General features: G+C 32.8%; 1 protein-coding gene and 1 long non-coding RNA gene across 2 annotated transcripts; one reads left to right on the plus strand and one right to left on the minus strand.

The window, feature by feature from the left end:
• Positions 1 to 604: 604 nt before the first annotated feature.
• On the plus strand, positions 605 to 10569 carry LOC146944361 (pectinesterase/pectinesterase inhibitor PPE8B-like). The gene is made up of 3 exons (XM_085747943.1): positions 605 to 767; positions 1015 to 1542; positions 8805 to 10569. Exons 1-3 carry the CDS (start codon positions 605 to 607, stop codon positions 9506 to 9508), a joined length of 1395 nt encoding a protein of 464 aa, XP_085604069.1. The 3' UTR covers positions 9509 to 10569.
• LOC146944362 (uncharacterized) lies at positions 1779 to 4904 on the minus strand. Its single transcript, XR_015025906.1, has 2 exons — positions 2715 to 4904; positions 1779 to 2533 (listed from the first exon to the last, which is right to left on the minus strand). It is a non-coding gene; the product is annotated as an uncharacterized LOC146944362 (long non-coding RNA).
• Positions 10570 to 12908: the final 2339 nt, after the last annotated feature.

A 12908-nucleotide genomic window follows, 5' to 3' on the forward strand; every position in this document is an offset into this window, starting at 1 on the left:
CTACTTTTATTCATAACAGTATATGTGTGCACTTAAAATATAACCTACATATTAATACTTTTTTTTTTTTGACAGACCTACATATTAATACATATTAAGTTGAAAAGTTTACAATTTTAGGATAAAAAATCAACCATTTCAAAACATTGAAGATGCCCAAGTATTTATTTTATTTTGGATCATTTCATAACTTTTTTCGATTATTTTTCTTCTAAAATGGAATTGAGGAAAGAGACATAAAATAAATTGTTAAGAATTAAGTGAAAGAGAAAGAGAAAGAGAAAGAGGGGTTATACTTCAATATTTGGTGTGATTTTACTTTGTATTTATACTTAATATGGTGTGATTTGGTGTTGATACTATGAGATGAGAACTTTCTATTTTCAATGTCATTAATACTTTCTAGTTTATATCTACTTAGGTAGTCATGTGAAAGAACAAAAACAAGAACAAGCATTTTTACAAAATGAAGATCAAAATGCCAAACATACGAGGAACCATAAGAACATGCCTTCTAATTTTTTTAGTTTTCCTTCATTTAACATCATGTTCAAGTCTCAATACACTAAATATACCACCATCACAATTTCTTCATTCACTAAAAATGATCAAAGACAAGGTGCATGACCTTACTTCAATTCTCCAATTTGAGCTGAAGACTGATGATGACATTGGCCTCTCAAACACCATCAATACATGTTTGGAGCTTCTAGAAGTGTCCATTGAAGAGCTTCACTGGTGTGCATCTGCCTTGAAGAATCCCAAAGGTATCAATATTTAAAAGTTTGCACTAATTTTATTTTCTTCTAGAAAGAATATGCATGCATGTTCACTTTCTTGTAAAAAACGTTTTTTGTTATTTTAACATGTGTATTTCTTTCTTTTGAGTTCTAGCATATGTTTGGGTATTCACAGTTATATGGTTCACAATGTTGCTTAAAAATTGGAACAAACCTTTTTATAATCTGTTTGGTAGCACACATTATTAATGAAAATTGTTTTTGTTTGTGGTAGGAAAATACTATGGCACGGGTAACCTAAGTTCTGATTTAAGGACGTGGTTAAGTGCCATTCATGTCAATACGGGTACATGTGTGAATGGACTTGAAGAAACCAATGACCAAATCAAAGATAAAGTGTTCATGAAAATTGATGAAGTTGACTCATTGGTTAATGATCTCCTCACCAATGTTAAGGTGCAGACCATTTCAGGTCGCTCTGCCAACAAGGGCTCATTCCCATCTTGGGTTAAACCAAGTGTCCAAAAGCTTCTATTGAAAAATGCAGAACAAAGTTTTGATGTGGTTGTTGCAGCTGATGGTACAGGGAATTTCACCAAGGTTATGGATGCGGTGAATGCGGCGCCTGATTCCGGCATGAAGCAATATGTCATACTCATAAAAAAGGGAGTTTACAAGGAAATTGTTGAGGTCAATAAGATGAATATCATGATGATTGGGGAGGGTATGTATGCAACAATTATCACTGGTAATTTGAGTAATGGAACTAATCACTTGGCCACATTCCAAACAGCAACTTTTGGTAAGAGCACACAGACCCTCCAAATTCTCTTTATTTTCCCCCTTTTTCTTTGCAAATATATGTATGCATTTATTTTCATGTCTTCTGGGGATTAATGACAGTAGTATGAATGCCCATGATGAGAAATTGGATTTTGTAACATTTAAGAACTTTTAGTTCCCCTAGCTACATAGCAATGGTATCTCATATAGATAAATTTGAGAACAAGTACATTATACTATGTAATTATAAAGTATAGAGAACAGAATTTATAACTAACTACAAATAAAACTCTACAAGAGCAGAATGCAACATGATACAGAAGTACTATACAAGCAAAATATTACACAGTGATATTGTTGATAATCAAATCACTTGGATAGCTATTACTTGCTGCGCAAGTAACTGAGATTAGGGTTCTTATTCTCTAATGTTTGTACATGATAGCTTATCCTACACTTAGATATTAGTATATATATCAGTTGTAATCACTCATTCATCAATAACAATTCATTTCTATTCATTTTACTTGGTTTCCTAAAATATGGTATCACAAGCTCTTTCCAAAGAGGGAGAGTTTGTTACGATCCATAACGGTTGTAACCGTTTTTCTTCCGCTGTGCTTTCTTCATTGATCATCATTGATCATTCTTCTCTGTTTTCTTGTGCAATCTTCTTGATTTCACATCTTGATTCTTAATTCTTGTTCATTTCTACCTCTGTTTGATTGAATTTCTTGTTCAATCATTGTTTTTGGCTTATTTTCTTCATCTTCAATCTTGTGAAATCATTGCGCATTGCTCTTGTTCATCTTGAGTCTTTTTCATGGCGCCAAGAAGTTCTTCACCAGACACTGAATCAGTGTATTTCGTTCATCCCAGTGAGAGTCCCAATTCGCTTTCTATCACTCCCAAACTCAACGGTTCCAATTACATTTCTTGGAGTCGCACCGTTGAACGTTCTTTGGGAACAAAGAACAAGCTTGGATTCATCAATGGTACTATTCCTATGCCTGATGATGATGATTTGAATCGATATTAGTATATATATCAGTTGTAATCACTCATTCATCAATAACAATTCATTTCTATTCATTTTACTTGGTTTCCTAAGACAAAAAACTAGCTACCTAATGGAAACTTCCATAAACAAACTTCAGATAAAAATTAACTTATACACATTGTGTCTAGAACCTTTGAGGTAGTGCATAGGGATAAATGTGCTTGAATTCTGAGCTAAATTAGCTATGCTTTTTCACTCCCAAACTTTCAAAATTCAAGAGCCGGCTTGAAATCACGAGTAAGGACTGAAATACATTCAAAGCAAAACAAACTTGAAAACAAAAAGGAAAAACAGAATGAACATGAACGAAAAAAATGTCCCTCTTCTTTACTTTCATCATTTGAACCAATATACTCCATCCCAAATGCTGTCTCCAAGTTACTGCCTGAAATTCCTAATTTCCTATGAACAAGGGCTCCATGAAGATGTGAATTCAGAGACATAACAAAATAAAGAAAAACATCAAGCATATATTAAATGAGATGCTGAAAATTCAGCTTGAAACCATACATCATCCACGAGCCACTGGCATTCTGCATTTCTCCATACAACTCGAATGAAATACTAATTTGCATGCATAAAATAGCACAAACAATAAGTTTGATGTGTGGTAAAGAAATTATTAAAACAGCATGGGCCTATTTTTTTTTCTTGCAGAAACTATAGATCAAGAGCAAACAACCAGCCAATCCAATTTAATAGAAGGTTACAATTTACTAAAACATTACCTTCAACCTTCCTAAGGAGCCATATTCTAGGATCAGTTATAGCATTATAAACTAAATCAGATTGGTATGAAAAACAAAATTAACTTCTTCAACTTATAAACCTTCCCCCAGCAATCTTGAATCAGATAGGTACATTTAATGAACATCACTACTAAAACTGACCTATTTTTACAGAGATTATGTGAAACTAGAACAAAAGATAACATCAAAAATTAACATCATAACAAACATATAATTAGTCAGAAGATGAGTGAACAATTGAACCTATAAGGCTAATATAATAGGTCTACCTTTAGCTTATAGGGTTTTACTCCATGAAACTATATTATAATGAATCAAGATGATGTGGTGAATGAAATAATGAAAAGAGTACCCACCAAAATTACAACCTCATGAAAAACAGTACCCTATACCAGAGAAAACCATAGTACCAGCCACATGTATACCCCAGAGAAGGATTCACCTTCATACCTTCCCCAAACACTCACAGCCCGTGTTTACGACAATCTTTACTTTGGTGTTATATTAATATAGAAACAGTACCCTATACAGATCAGCCACGTGTATACACCAGAGAAGGATTCACCTTCACATCGGCACCAAACACTCACACAGCCAGCCTTTACAACAATCTTGACTTTGGATGTTGTATTAATAAAAAAAGCGCTTACAATCATTAAATTACATATGCATATCAGTTACAGAAGGGAACTATACTTAATCTCATAGCAACATCCATGTTCCTCATCTTCCAGAAAGCAATATAACAAAAACATCTCTTTTGAACTATAACAGTCATTGTATCAGACAAGAGTTATGGCTTAATTTACACTTTTTTCCTATCTTTTGCTATATAGTTCAAAGATTAAAAGTTATTGAGTATTGAATCGCTACTAAAACTTACCAATTTTTACAGAGATTATGTGAAACTAGAACAAAAGATGATAACAAATTGATTGTTTCATTTAATCATGAGAAAAAGAGAGCATGCCTATGGTGGCCTTCCACCAAATCAGAGATCATAGAGTACCAATATGGAAGTGTTTTCACTTTTCACAAGGATCTTCTCATATATAAGGCTTTCACAAATGATATTAAATCACTTAAACACAAATTAAGTATTAAACCACACAAGAGAACAAACAAACTACTCAAATAGTGATCAAATATGGAAACCAACCAAAAAGGAACAGCAAAAAAAAAAAAAAAAAAAAAAAAAAGAACATGCTCTGTAAGTTATAACAAGCTTCAGTCACTGTATGTAGATATTTTATATTAAATGTTACTCTGTACATAGCCTATAAACTATGATAACAAAACACCGATAGAAAAAAAAAATAAAAATAGACGGTGCTCTATCAAACTAGAACAACTATAGATTTATGAAACCAACAACAGCTATATACATACATGTGATAAGCATTCACCAGGAAAACATGAACGAAGATGGCACATGCATTCATACTCAGTAGAATGCATGCATTCCAGTGTAAAAATATCTATTATTGTATTAGAAACCCCAGAAACCGTGAATTTAGCATTGAAGGACATTATGAACATAAATAATCCCTAAAATAGACACGAGCCACTGGCATTCTGAATTTCTCCATACAACTCGAATGAAATACTAATTTGCATGCATAAAATAGCACAAACAATAAGTTTGATGTGTGGTAAAGAAATTATTAAAACAGCATGGGCCTATTTTTTTTCTTGCAGAAACTATAGATCAAGAGCAAACAACCAGCCAATCCAATTTAATAAAAGGTTACAATTTACTAAAACATTACCTTCAACCTTCCTAAGGAGCCATATTCTAGGATCAGTTATAGCATTATAAACTAAATCAGATTGGTATGAAAAACAAAAGGCTAAACTGCACTTTTCGACCCCTAAGTTTCAAAAAGTTGCAATTTTGGCCCCTTTCGTCCTAAAATTGCTGAGAAGACGCCACGTGTCCCAAAAAAGGGGCCATAATCGCAACTTTTTGAGAAGATAAGTGGTCAAAAGATCAGATTTCCCTTATGTTATGGGGTCAAAAGAGCATATTTCCCTAAACATAAGGGGTCACTTTTGTCATTTTTTTTTTAATAGGGGGCCAAAATAGCAACTTTTTAAAACTTAAGGGGTGAGAAGTGCACTTTAGCCAAAACAAAATTAACTTCTTCAACTTATAAACCTTCCCCCAGCAATCTTGAATCAGATAGGTACATTTAATGAACATCACTACTAAAACTGACCTATTTTTACAGAGATTATGTGAAACTAGAACAAAAGATAACATCAAAAATTAACATCATAACAAACATATAATTAGTCAGAAGATGAGTGAACAATTGAACCTATAAGGCTAATATAATAGGTCTACCTTTAGCTTATAGTGTTTTACTCCATGAAACTATATATTATAATGAATCAAGATGATGTAGTGAATGAAATAATGAAAAGAGTACCCACCAAAATTGCAACCTCATGAAAAACAGTACCCTATACCAGAAAAAACCATAGTACCAGCCACATGTATACCCCAGAGAAGGATTCACCTTCATACCTTCCCCAAACACTCACAGCCCGTGTTTACGACAATCTTTACTTTGGTGTTATATTAATATAGAAACAGTACCCTATACAGATCAGCCACGTATATACACCAGAGAAGGATTCACCTTCATATCAGCACCAAACACACACACACAGCCCACCTTTACAACAATCTTGACTTTGGATGTTATATTAATAAAAAAAGCGCTTACAATCATTCAATTACATATGCATATCAGTTACAGAAGGGAACTATACTTAATCTCATAGCAACATCCATGTTCCTCGTCTTCCTGAAAGCAATATAACAAAAACATCTCTTTTGAACTATAACAGTCATTGTATCAGACAAGAGTTATGGCTTAATTTACACTTTTTTCCTATCTTTCGCTATATAGTTCAAAGATTTAAAGTTATTGAGTATTGAATCGCTACTAAAACTTACCAATTTTTACAAAGATTATGTGAAACTAGAACAAAAGATGATAACAAATTGATTGTTTCTTTTAATCAAGAGAAAAAGAGAGAATGCCTATGGTGGTCTTCCACCAAATCAGAGATCATAGAGTACCAATATGGAAGTGTTTTCACTTTTCACAAGGATCTTCTCATATATAAGGCTTTCACAAATGATATTAAATCACTTAAACACAAATTAAGTATTGAACCACACAAGAGAACAAACAAACTACTCAAATAGTGATCAAATACGGAAACCAACCAAAAAGGAACAGCAAAAAAATAAAATAAATAGAACGTGCTCTGTAAGTTGTAACAAGCTTCAGTCACTGTATGTAGATATTTTATATTAATTGTTACTCTGTACATAGCCTATAAACTATGATAACAAAACACCAATAGAAAATAAATAAAAATCGAAGGTGCTCTATCAAACTAGAACAACTATAGATTTATAAAACCAACAACAGCTATATACATACATGTGATAATCATTCGCCAGGAAAACATGAACAAAGATGGCACATGCATTCATACTCAGTAGAATGCATGCATTCCAGTGTAAAAATATCTATTATTGTATTAGAAACCCCAGAAACCGTGAATTTAGCATTGAAGGACATTATGAACATAAATAATCCCTAAAGACAAGTTAGTGAAATTACAAAGCACACTATAATTTCTTTAACAGAGAAGAGGAAAACAAGAAAAAAGGAAAGAAAAAACATAGCAGAATATGGAAAGAATATGAGGGCAAAGTCACAACTGTTCAGTTAGTAAAAAAGACTCGAATCAGATACTGCATATTGCAACACTATAAAATAAGAGAATGATAAAATGTACGACACTGTCCAATGTAAGATATATAAAACCAACAACAGCTATATACATACATGTGATAATCATTCGCCAGGAAAACATGAACAAAGATGGCACATGCATTCATACTCAGTAGAATGCATGCATTCCAGTGTAAAAATATCTATTATTGTATTAGAAACCCCAGAAACCGTGAATTTAGCATTGAAGGACATTATGAACATAAATAATCCCTAAAGACAAGTTAGTGAAATTACAAAGCACACTATAATTTCTTTAACAGAGAAGAGGAAAACAAGAAAAAAGGAAAGAAAAAACATAGCAGAATATGGAAAGAATATGAGGGCAAAGTCACAACTGTTCAGTTAGTAAAAAAGACTCGAATCAGATACTGCATATTGCAACACTATAAAATAAGAGAATGATAAAATGTACGACACTGTCCAATGTAAGATAAAATGACTCTATGGTATACGACTAATTCCCACAGTTCTGGTCCCTTTCCGAGTTCACACTCAACCTAAACCACCACATTGTGGTGGACAATTTACTTCCTCCTCCTCCACACACGTCCAATTATGAATCACAGTTTCATCCTCTTTACTCCCTATTATGCAGAAAGAAACCTTCAAAACTATCAGCACTTTTTTGACAATGCTTTGATAAAAGAGGTGACACTTATATTAACATCAGTTCAGACATAGGAACGTAATATAGGACTTTCTAACATTAAGCTTAGATCTTTCAAAAAAAAAAAAATTAAGATTAGATAAAAAGGTAAGGTTTACTGACCTGCCAATAGCACCTTCACAAAAAGACCGATAGAACCATCCCTGGGAAATGCCATTTGGGAATTGAATGTTCCTCACAAGAACAATGGTTTCCATAGTGACATGGTTGCATTTCAAAACCTTGCCAGTATCATCCCTAGAAACTGTCAGCTGAATGAAATTCCTGTAACAGAATTTATTTCATAATAATAAAGACAGATGACACAGTCCAGTATCAGAATTTCATAATTCAGAACTTCAAGGTACATGCAATCGTAGACATGAATTTGTGATGCAATGATGCATGATATGATGCAATCGGAAAAGCAAATCACAATTTCACTTCGATTAACCAAAATCAAAGCATATGGGTGAATCCAACTAATTCAAGAAAGAAAAAAAACCACAAAACAAACAACACAAATAGCAAAATAAAAATATCATGTAGGTTTCCGAAGATGCAACAATAACCAAACACAATTACTGAAGTTTTTGCATATAACTTTTTTAGATATTTTCTCATTTAATTACATTATATAAAGTACTAAATTTTGGTAGATGAAGAAAAGATGTTTGGTAGTTGAAGACCCTAAAGGTTACTAAATTATCATTTAAACCAATGAAGCTCATTAAAAAAAAAAAAAAATCAGTGCAGTGATCTTAGGAAACTTTAACCAAGAGCATTATCTTAGATGTATACATTGAAGGAATGGAAGAAATCCCATGAATAGATTATTTATGGTAAGCAATCAAGTCTTAGGATTCACGTATGCAAGATAGTAAAAAGAAGATCAATATCTGCTGTACTTTTTGTTTATAGAATCTTTCAATGCCTGGACTTCTAAGCTTATTTCATAGTAAAACCTTCGACCCATTTTTTAATAATTTTTACCTCTTATGTTAGGTGTCAAAGGCCCAGGATTCATCGCGCGTGACATTTCCTTTAGGAACACTGCTGGGCCTATAGGTCACCAAGCAGTCGCTCTGAGATCCCAATCTGACCGGTCTGTATTCTACCGGTGTGGGATTTTTGGCTATCAGGACAGCTTGTATGCCTATGCATTCCGCCAATTCTATAGGGAATGCCAAATCAGTGGCACGGTGGACTTTATCTTCGGATCTGCCACTGCTGTATTCCAAAACTGCACAATATTGGTGAAGAAAGGGTTGCCAGAACAAAGCAACACCATCACAGCTCAAGGAGGAAAATTCAACGGAGCTTCAACTGGCTTCTCCTTTCAGTTTTGCAACATATCTGCAGATTTTGACTTGTTACCTTCTTTAAAATCTACCTCAACGTTCCTAGGAAGACCATGGAAGCCATATTCAACAACGGTTTTCATGGAATCTTACATAGGCGATGTGGTAAACTCAAAAGGATGGTTAGAGTGGAGCGGATCCCAAAACTTGGACACATTATACTATGCTGAGTATAAAAACTATGGGCCAGGAGCAGGGACACAAAACAGAGTAAAATGGCAAAACTACCATGTCCTGAATGATTCTAGCCAGGCAGTTAAGTTTACAGTGGCCGAATTCATTATGGGGAACCTATGGCTACTTTCAACACATGTACCGTTCACTCCTGGACTTGGGGATCATACTTGAAGATAATAATTACTATTATTATAATGTAGATACATAAAGATTAATTTGATGTTAACTATGCATGACAACTTAAATCTGATTTAAATTGTATAGCTATGGAGTTGCTCACTAATGCACAATGTTGGTTTTAGACCAAAATTTCCGCTTTAAATACAAGTGTTTTAAAATCTGTACAATATTGGTTTTAGACCAAAATTTCCACTTTAAATACAAGTGTTTTAAAATCTTCATCTCCACTTTCTTCCAATTTCTGTTATTAAATTTCCTTCCTAATCATCTATTTTATCATCCTGAACCAAATAATGTTATATGTAAAGATTTATGTCACGTGACTTTGTAAAACCTATTTTATTCTACTCAACATAAAAAAGGCCTTCCACTAAAATATGTGTATGTTATTGCTAAAAGAAGGTACAGAGTAATATAAAATGGTTTGTTAGTTTAGACGGTAGAATGCATGCCTTTTTGTTTTGACAAAATAACACAAGACTTTTATAATTTTATTCACTTGGATTTTCAGAGTATCGAAAGAAGAATGATACATATTGAAGAAATGAAATACCGATTCAATTGTATGAATGAATAAAGTGAGTACTCACAGTTTATATAGCTCCCTAATGCAGTTACAATTATAACAGTTATAACAGAATTGTCCTACATGACAATAGTAGTGACTCAGCTTATGGAGAGCTATTGGAGACTTTTACCCCCTCCCCCTCAAGTTGGAGGTTGAAAAATGTTGATCAAACCCAACTTGGAAAGATGATTGTGAAACAGAACAGGGAGAGAACTCTTGGTGAATACATCAGCTAACTGGCCATGAGAAGGGATTAGAAGAAGATGCATGAGACCTTCTTATAACTTCTCACGCACAATGTATGTGACAATCAATATCTAGATACTTCGTACGCTAATGGAACACTGGGTTTGCGATTTGGATTGAATTTACTATTTAGTCTAAATAGTTTAAGGTATGAATATTTTCAAGTGTCATAATGTCATAATTTTAATAACTCTATATGGTGTGAATAATTTTAAGATTCATTTTTTATTTTTAAAAATATAAATTTTTGTAAACGAAAACCTGTGGCCTGCAAAGGGCCGGGCTTAGACAAATATATTTTAGCCCGTTCATCATCCGGGCCGAAAAAGCCGGAGTCTATCATGGGCTAGCCCGTTTTGATTTGACAGTATTGATGATGCTCAACATGTCTGTTCTGCTGTGTCATCTCAACACAACTCCTTTGATGGAAAAATCCCTTTGGAGGCATATAAAATTCCTCAAGAATGAACTTCGAACCATTATAAACAAAGAATAAATGCCAGAAATTAGTTGTACCTTGGCTCTCTAAAATCAGCAACTTGTCTCCAACTAATTGTATCAATTCATTCGTGAAATCTTTCTTTCCTGCAAAAAAAAAAAAAAAAAAACAGAGCAAGTGGTCAACAAAAATTAAAAAAGCAAACAAAACAACAATCTCAATCTCAATCTCAAAAATTATATGCTTCTACAGTTGACCTTATAAATCTAAATTTCAATTTTCTCACTTGAACCTGGTAGTTAGAATTAGAATTAGAAATGGAAATGGATTGAAGCTGCAATGATAATGCAAAATCTAGAGCAAACCAGAAATGGAATCTAAAGTGAACATTAAAGGCAACGTAACGGATACAAGAGGAAACGAAAACGATGCCTTAGATCTACTTTCTGAAAAAGACAAAACAAACAAGACTTTTTCTAGTTTACACCCTGAAATTATGTTACACCTAAAATTCTATTAATATTTTATGATATTAAACAAACAGCCCTTAGCCTCTCAAGTAAAATCAATTCACGTATTAATATTTTTGTAGTTTGTAACTGAACTTAATTCACGTATGTAAAAGTGAAATCAATTTGTGTCTATACATGTAAATTTAATTAACGTAGGTTACTTAGGCAAAATTAAACCTAAATTCAATTTTAGAGCAACATAAAACTTTGGGGGGAAGCTTTAAAAAAAATTGTAAATATATGGGTAAAATGACCGGAATCAATTAAGCCAATTGTTGTCTACTTGACAATCACAATTCTCCTCCTCCTTTCTTCTCTATTGTTCAATATGTGGGGTTCTACGATTTTGGGATGAAAAAAAACTGCAACCCTAAACTACTTTCTTTTTCTTTATTATTTTAAAAATCACATAAATTAATATCTCTATCGGAAAAAATGTGTAGCAAATCTCATGGTCGAGAAAAGTGTAGCAAATGATTGTAAAAGAACATGAAATGTGAAAATTGGATAGAAAAGATTGTATTTTGAATTAAATATGAGAGGAAGGAGATGGTGGAAGAGGAAGACAAAAGGTAATGAAAATAAAAAAAATAAAAAATATGTTAGGGTGTTTTTGTCAATTTGGGGTGTAACAAAAAATACTTGGGGTGTGATTAGAAAAAACCAACAAACAATATTCTATTAATAATTTATTTTATATCAATTAAAAAATTCTATCTAAATTTACATTTTTTTATAAAAATAAGTGTAAAAATATTAATTTAAATATAAAGTGTGAGTGATGCCTGCCTACCATACCATATCATTCTCTCCATTATGGTGTAACTTTATACATTTTTTTTTTTTTGAAGGAGGTGCAACTTTATACATTTGTTTTACCAATTATATATTATTTTTCAAGAGTAAATAAAATAAAATAAACCATAAGACCCAAATTAGTCTCTAAGAATATTTAAAGCACATTTTAGTCTTTAATCAAAATAAATTGAGACAACATAACCTCTATATTCTTTATTCTTTGTTTGGTTGATGGGGAAAAGAAAAGAATATGATTGTTGAGTACTTTTTTTTAGATATGTGAGGCATTAAGGTGGGTCTGAATGACCGATATCCTCATCTTATTCCACCTATTTATATTGTGTTATTAAAAAAGGAAAATAAATATATATACAACAGGGGCAAACCAAAACCAGCAAAAAGCACCAAAAAAATGAAAAAATAATAATAAGAAAGACATAAAAGAACGGCACTTGAAGAAAAGGTGTTGCTCAACCACCATTGGATCGAATGTTGTAGGAAATGAGTTTACTTAGTTGTTTCTTTTGTTTCTTCGTCAGATAAGGCTTAAAAGGGATGTCAGCATCTTTAACTTGAATAAGATATTCGTTAACAAGATCAATTGTATTCTGAAGTTGCGCAAAATAAGGAGGTATACTTGCAAATGATGAAGAACAACCAAAAAGAGATTCAACACTGGCTTCTGCGCTAGCATTTGGGACATTTTCAATCGTACCTATTTCTTGAACCGCCAACGTCTGTTGGAACTGAATTTGGAGGCACATGTACATTTGAATCTATTTGTGCAGCTGCCTTTGCATGTTTGGGAGAACTAGAGGATAAAAGCAT

Source organism: Medicago sativa, chromosome 2, assembly GCF_051527215.1.
Source record: "Medicago sativa cultivar Bolivia chromosome 2, Bolivia_mono, whole genome shotgun sequence".
Classification (NCBI taxonomy): domain Eukaryota; kingdom Viridiplantae; phylum Streptophyta; class Magnoliopsida; order Fabales; family Fabaceae; genus Medicago; species Medicago sativa.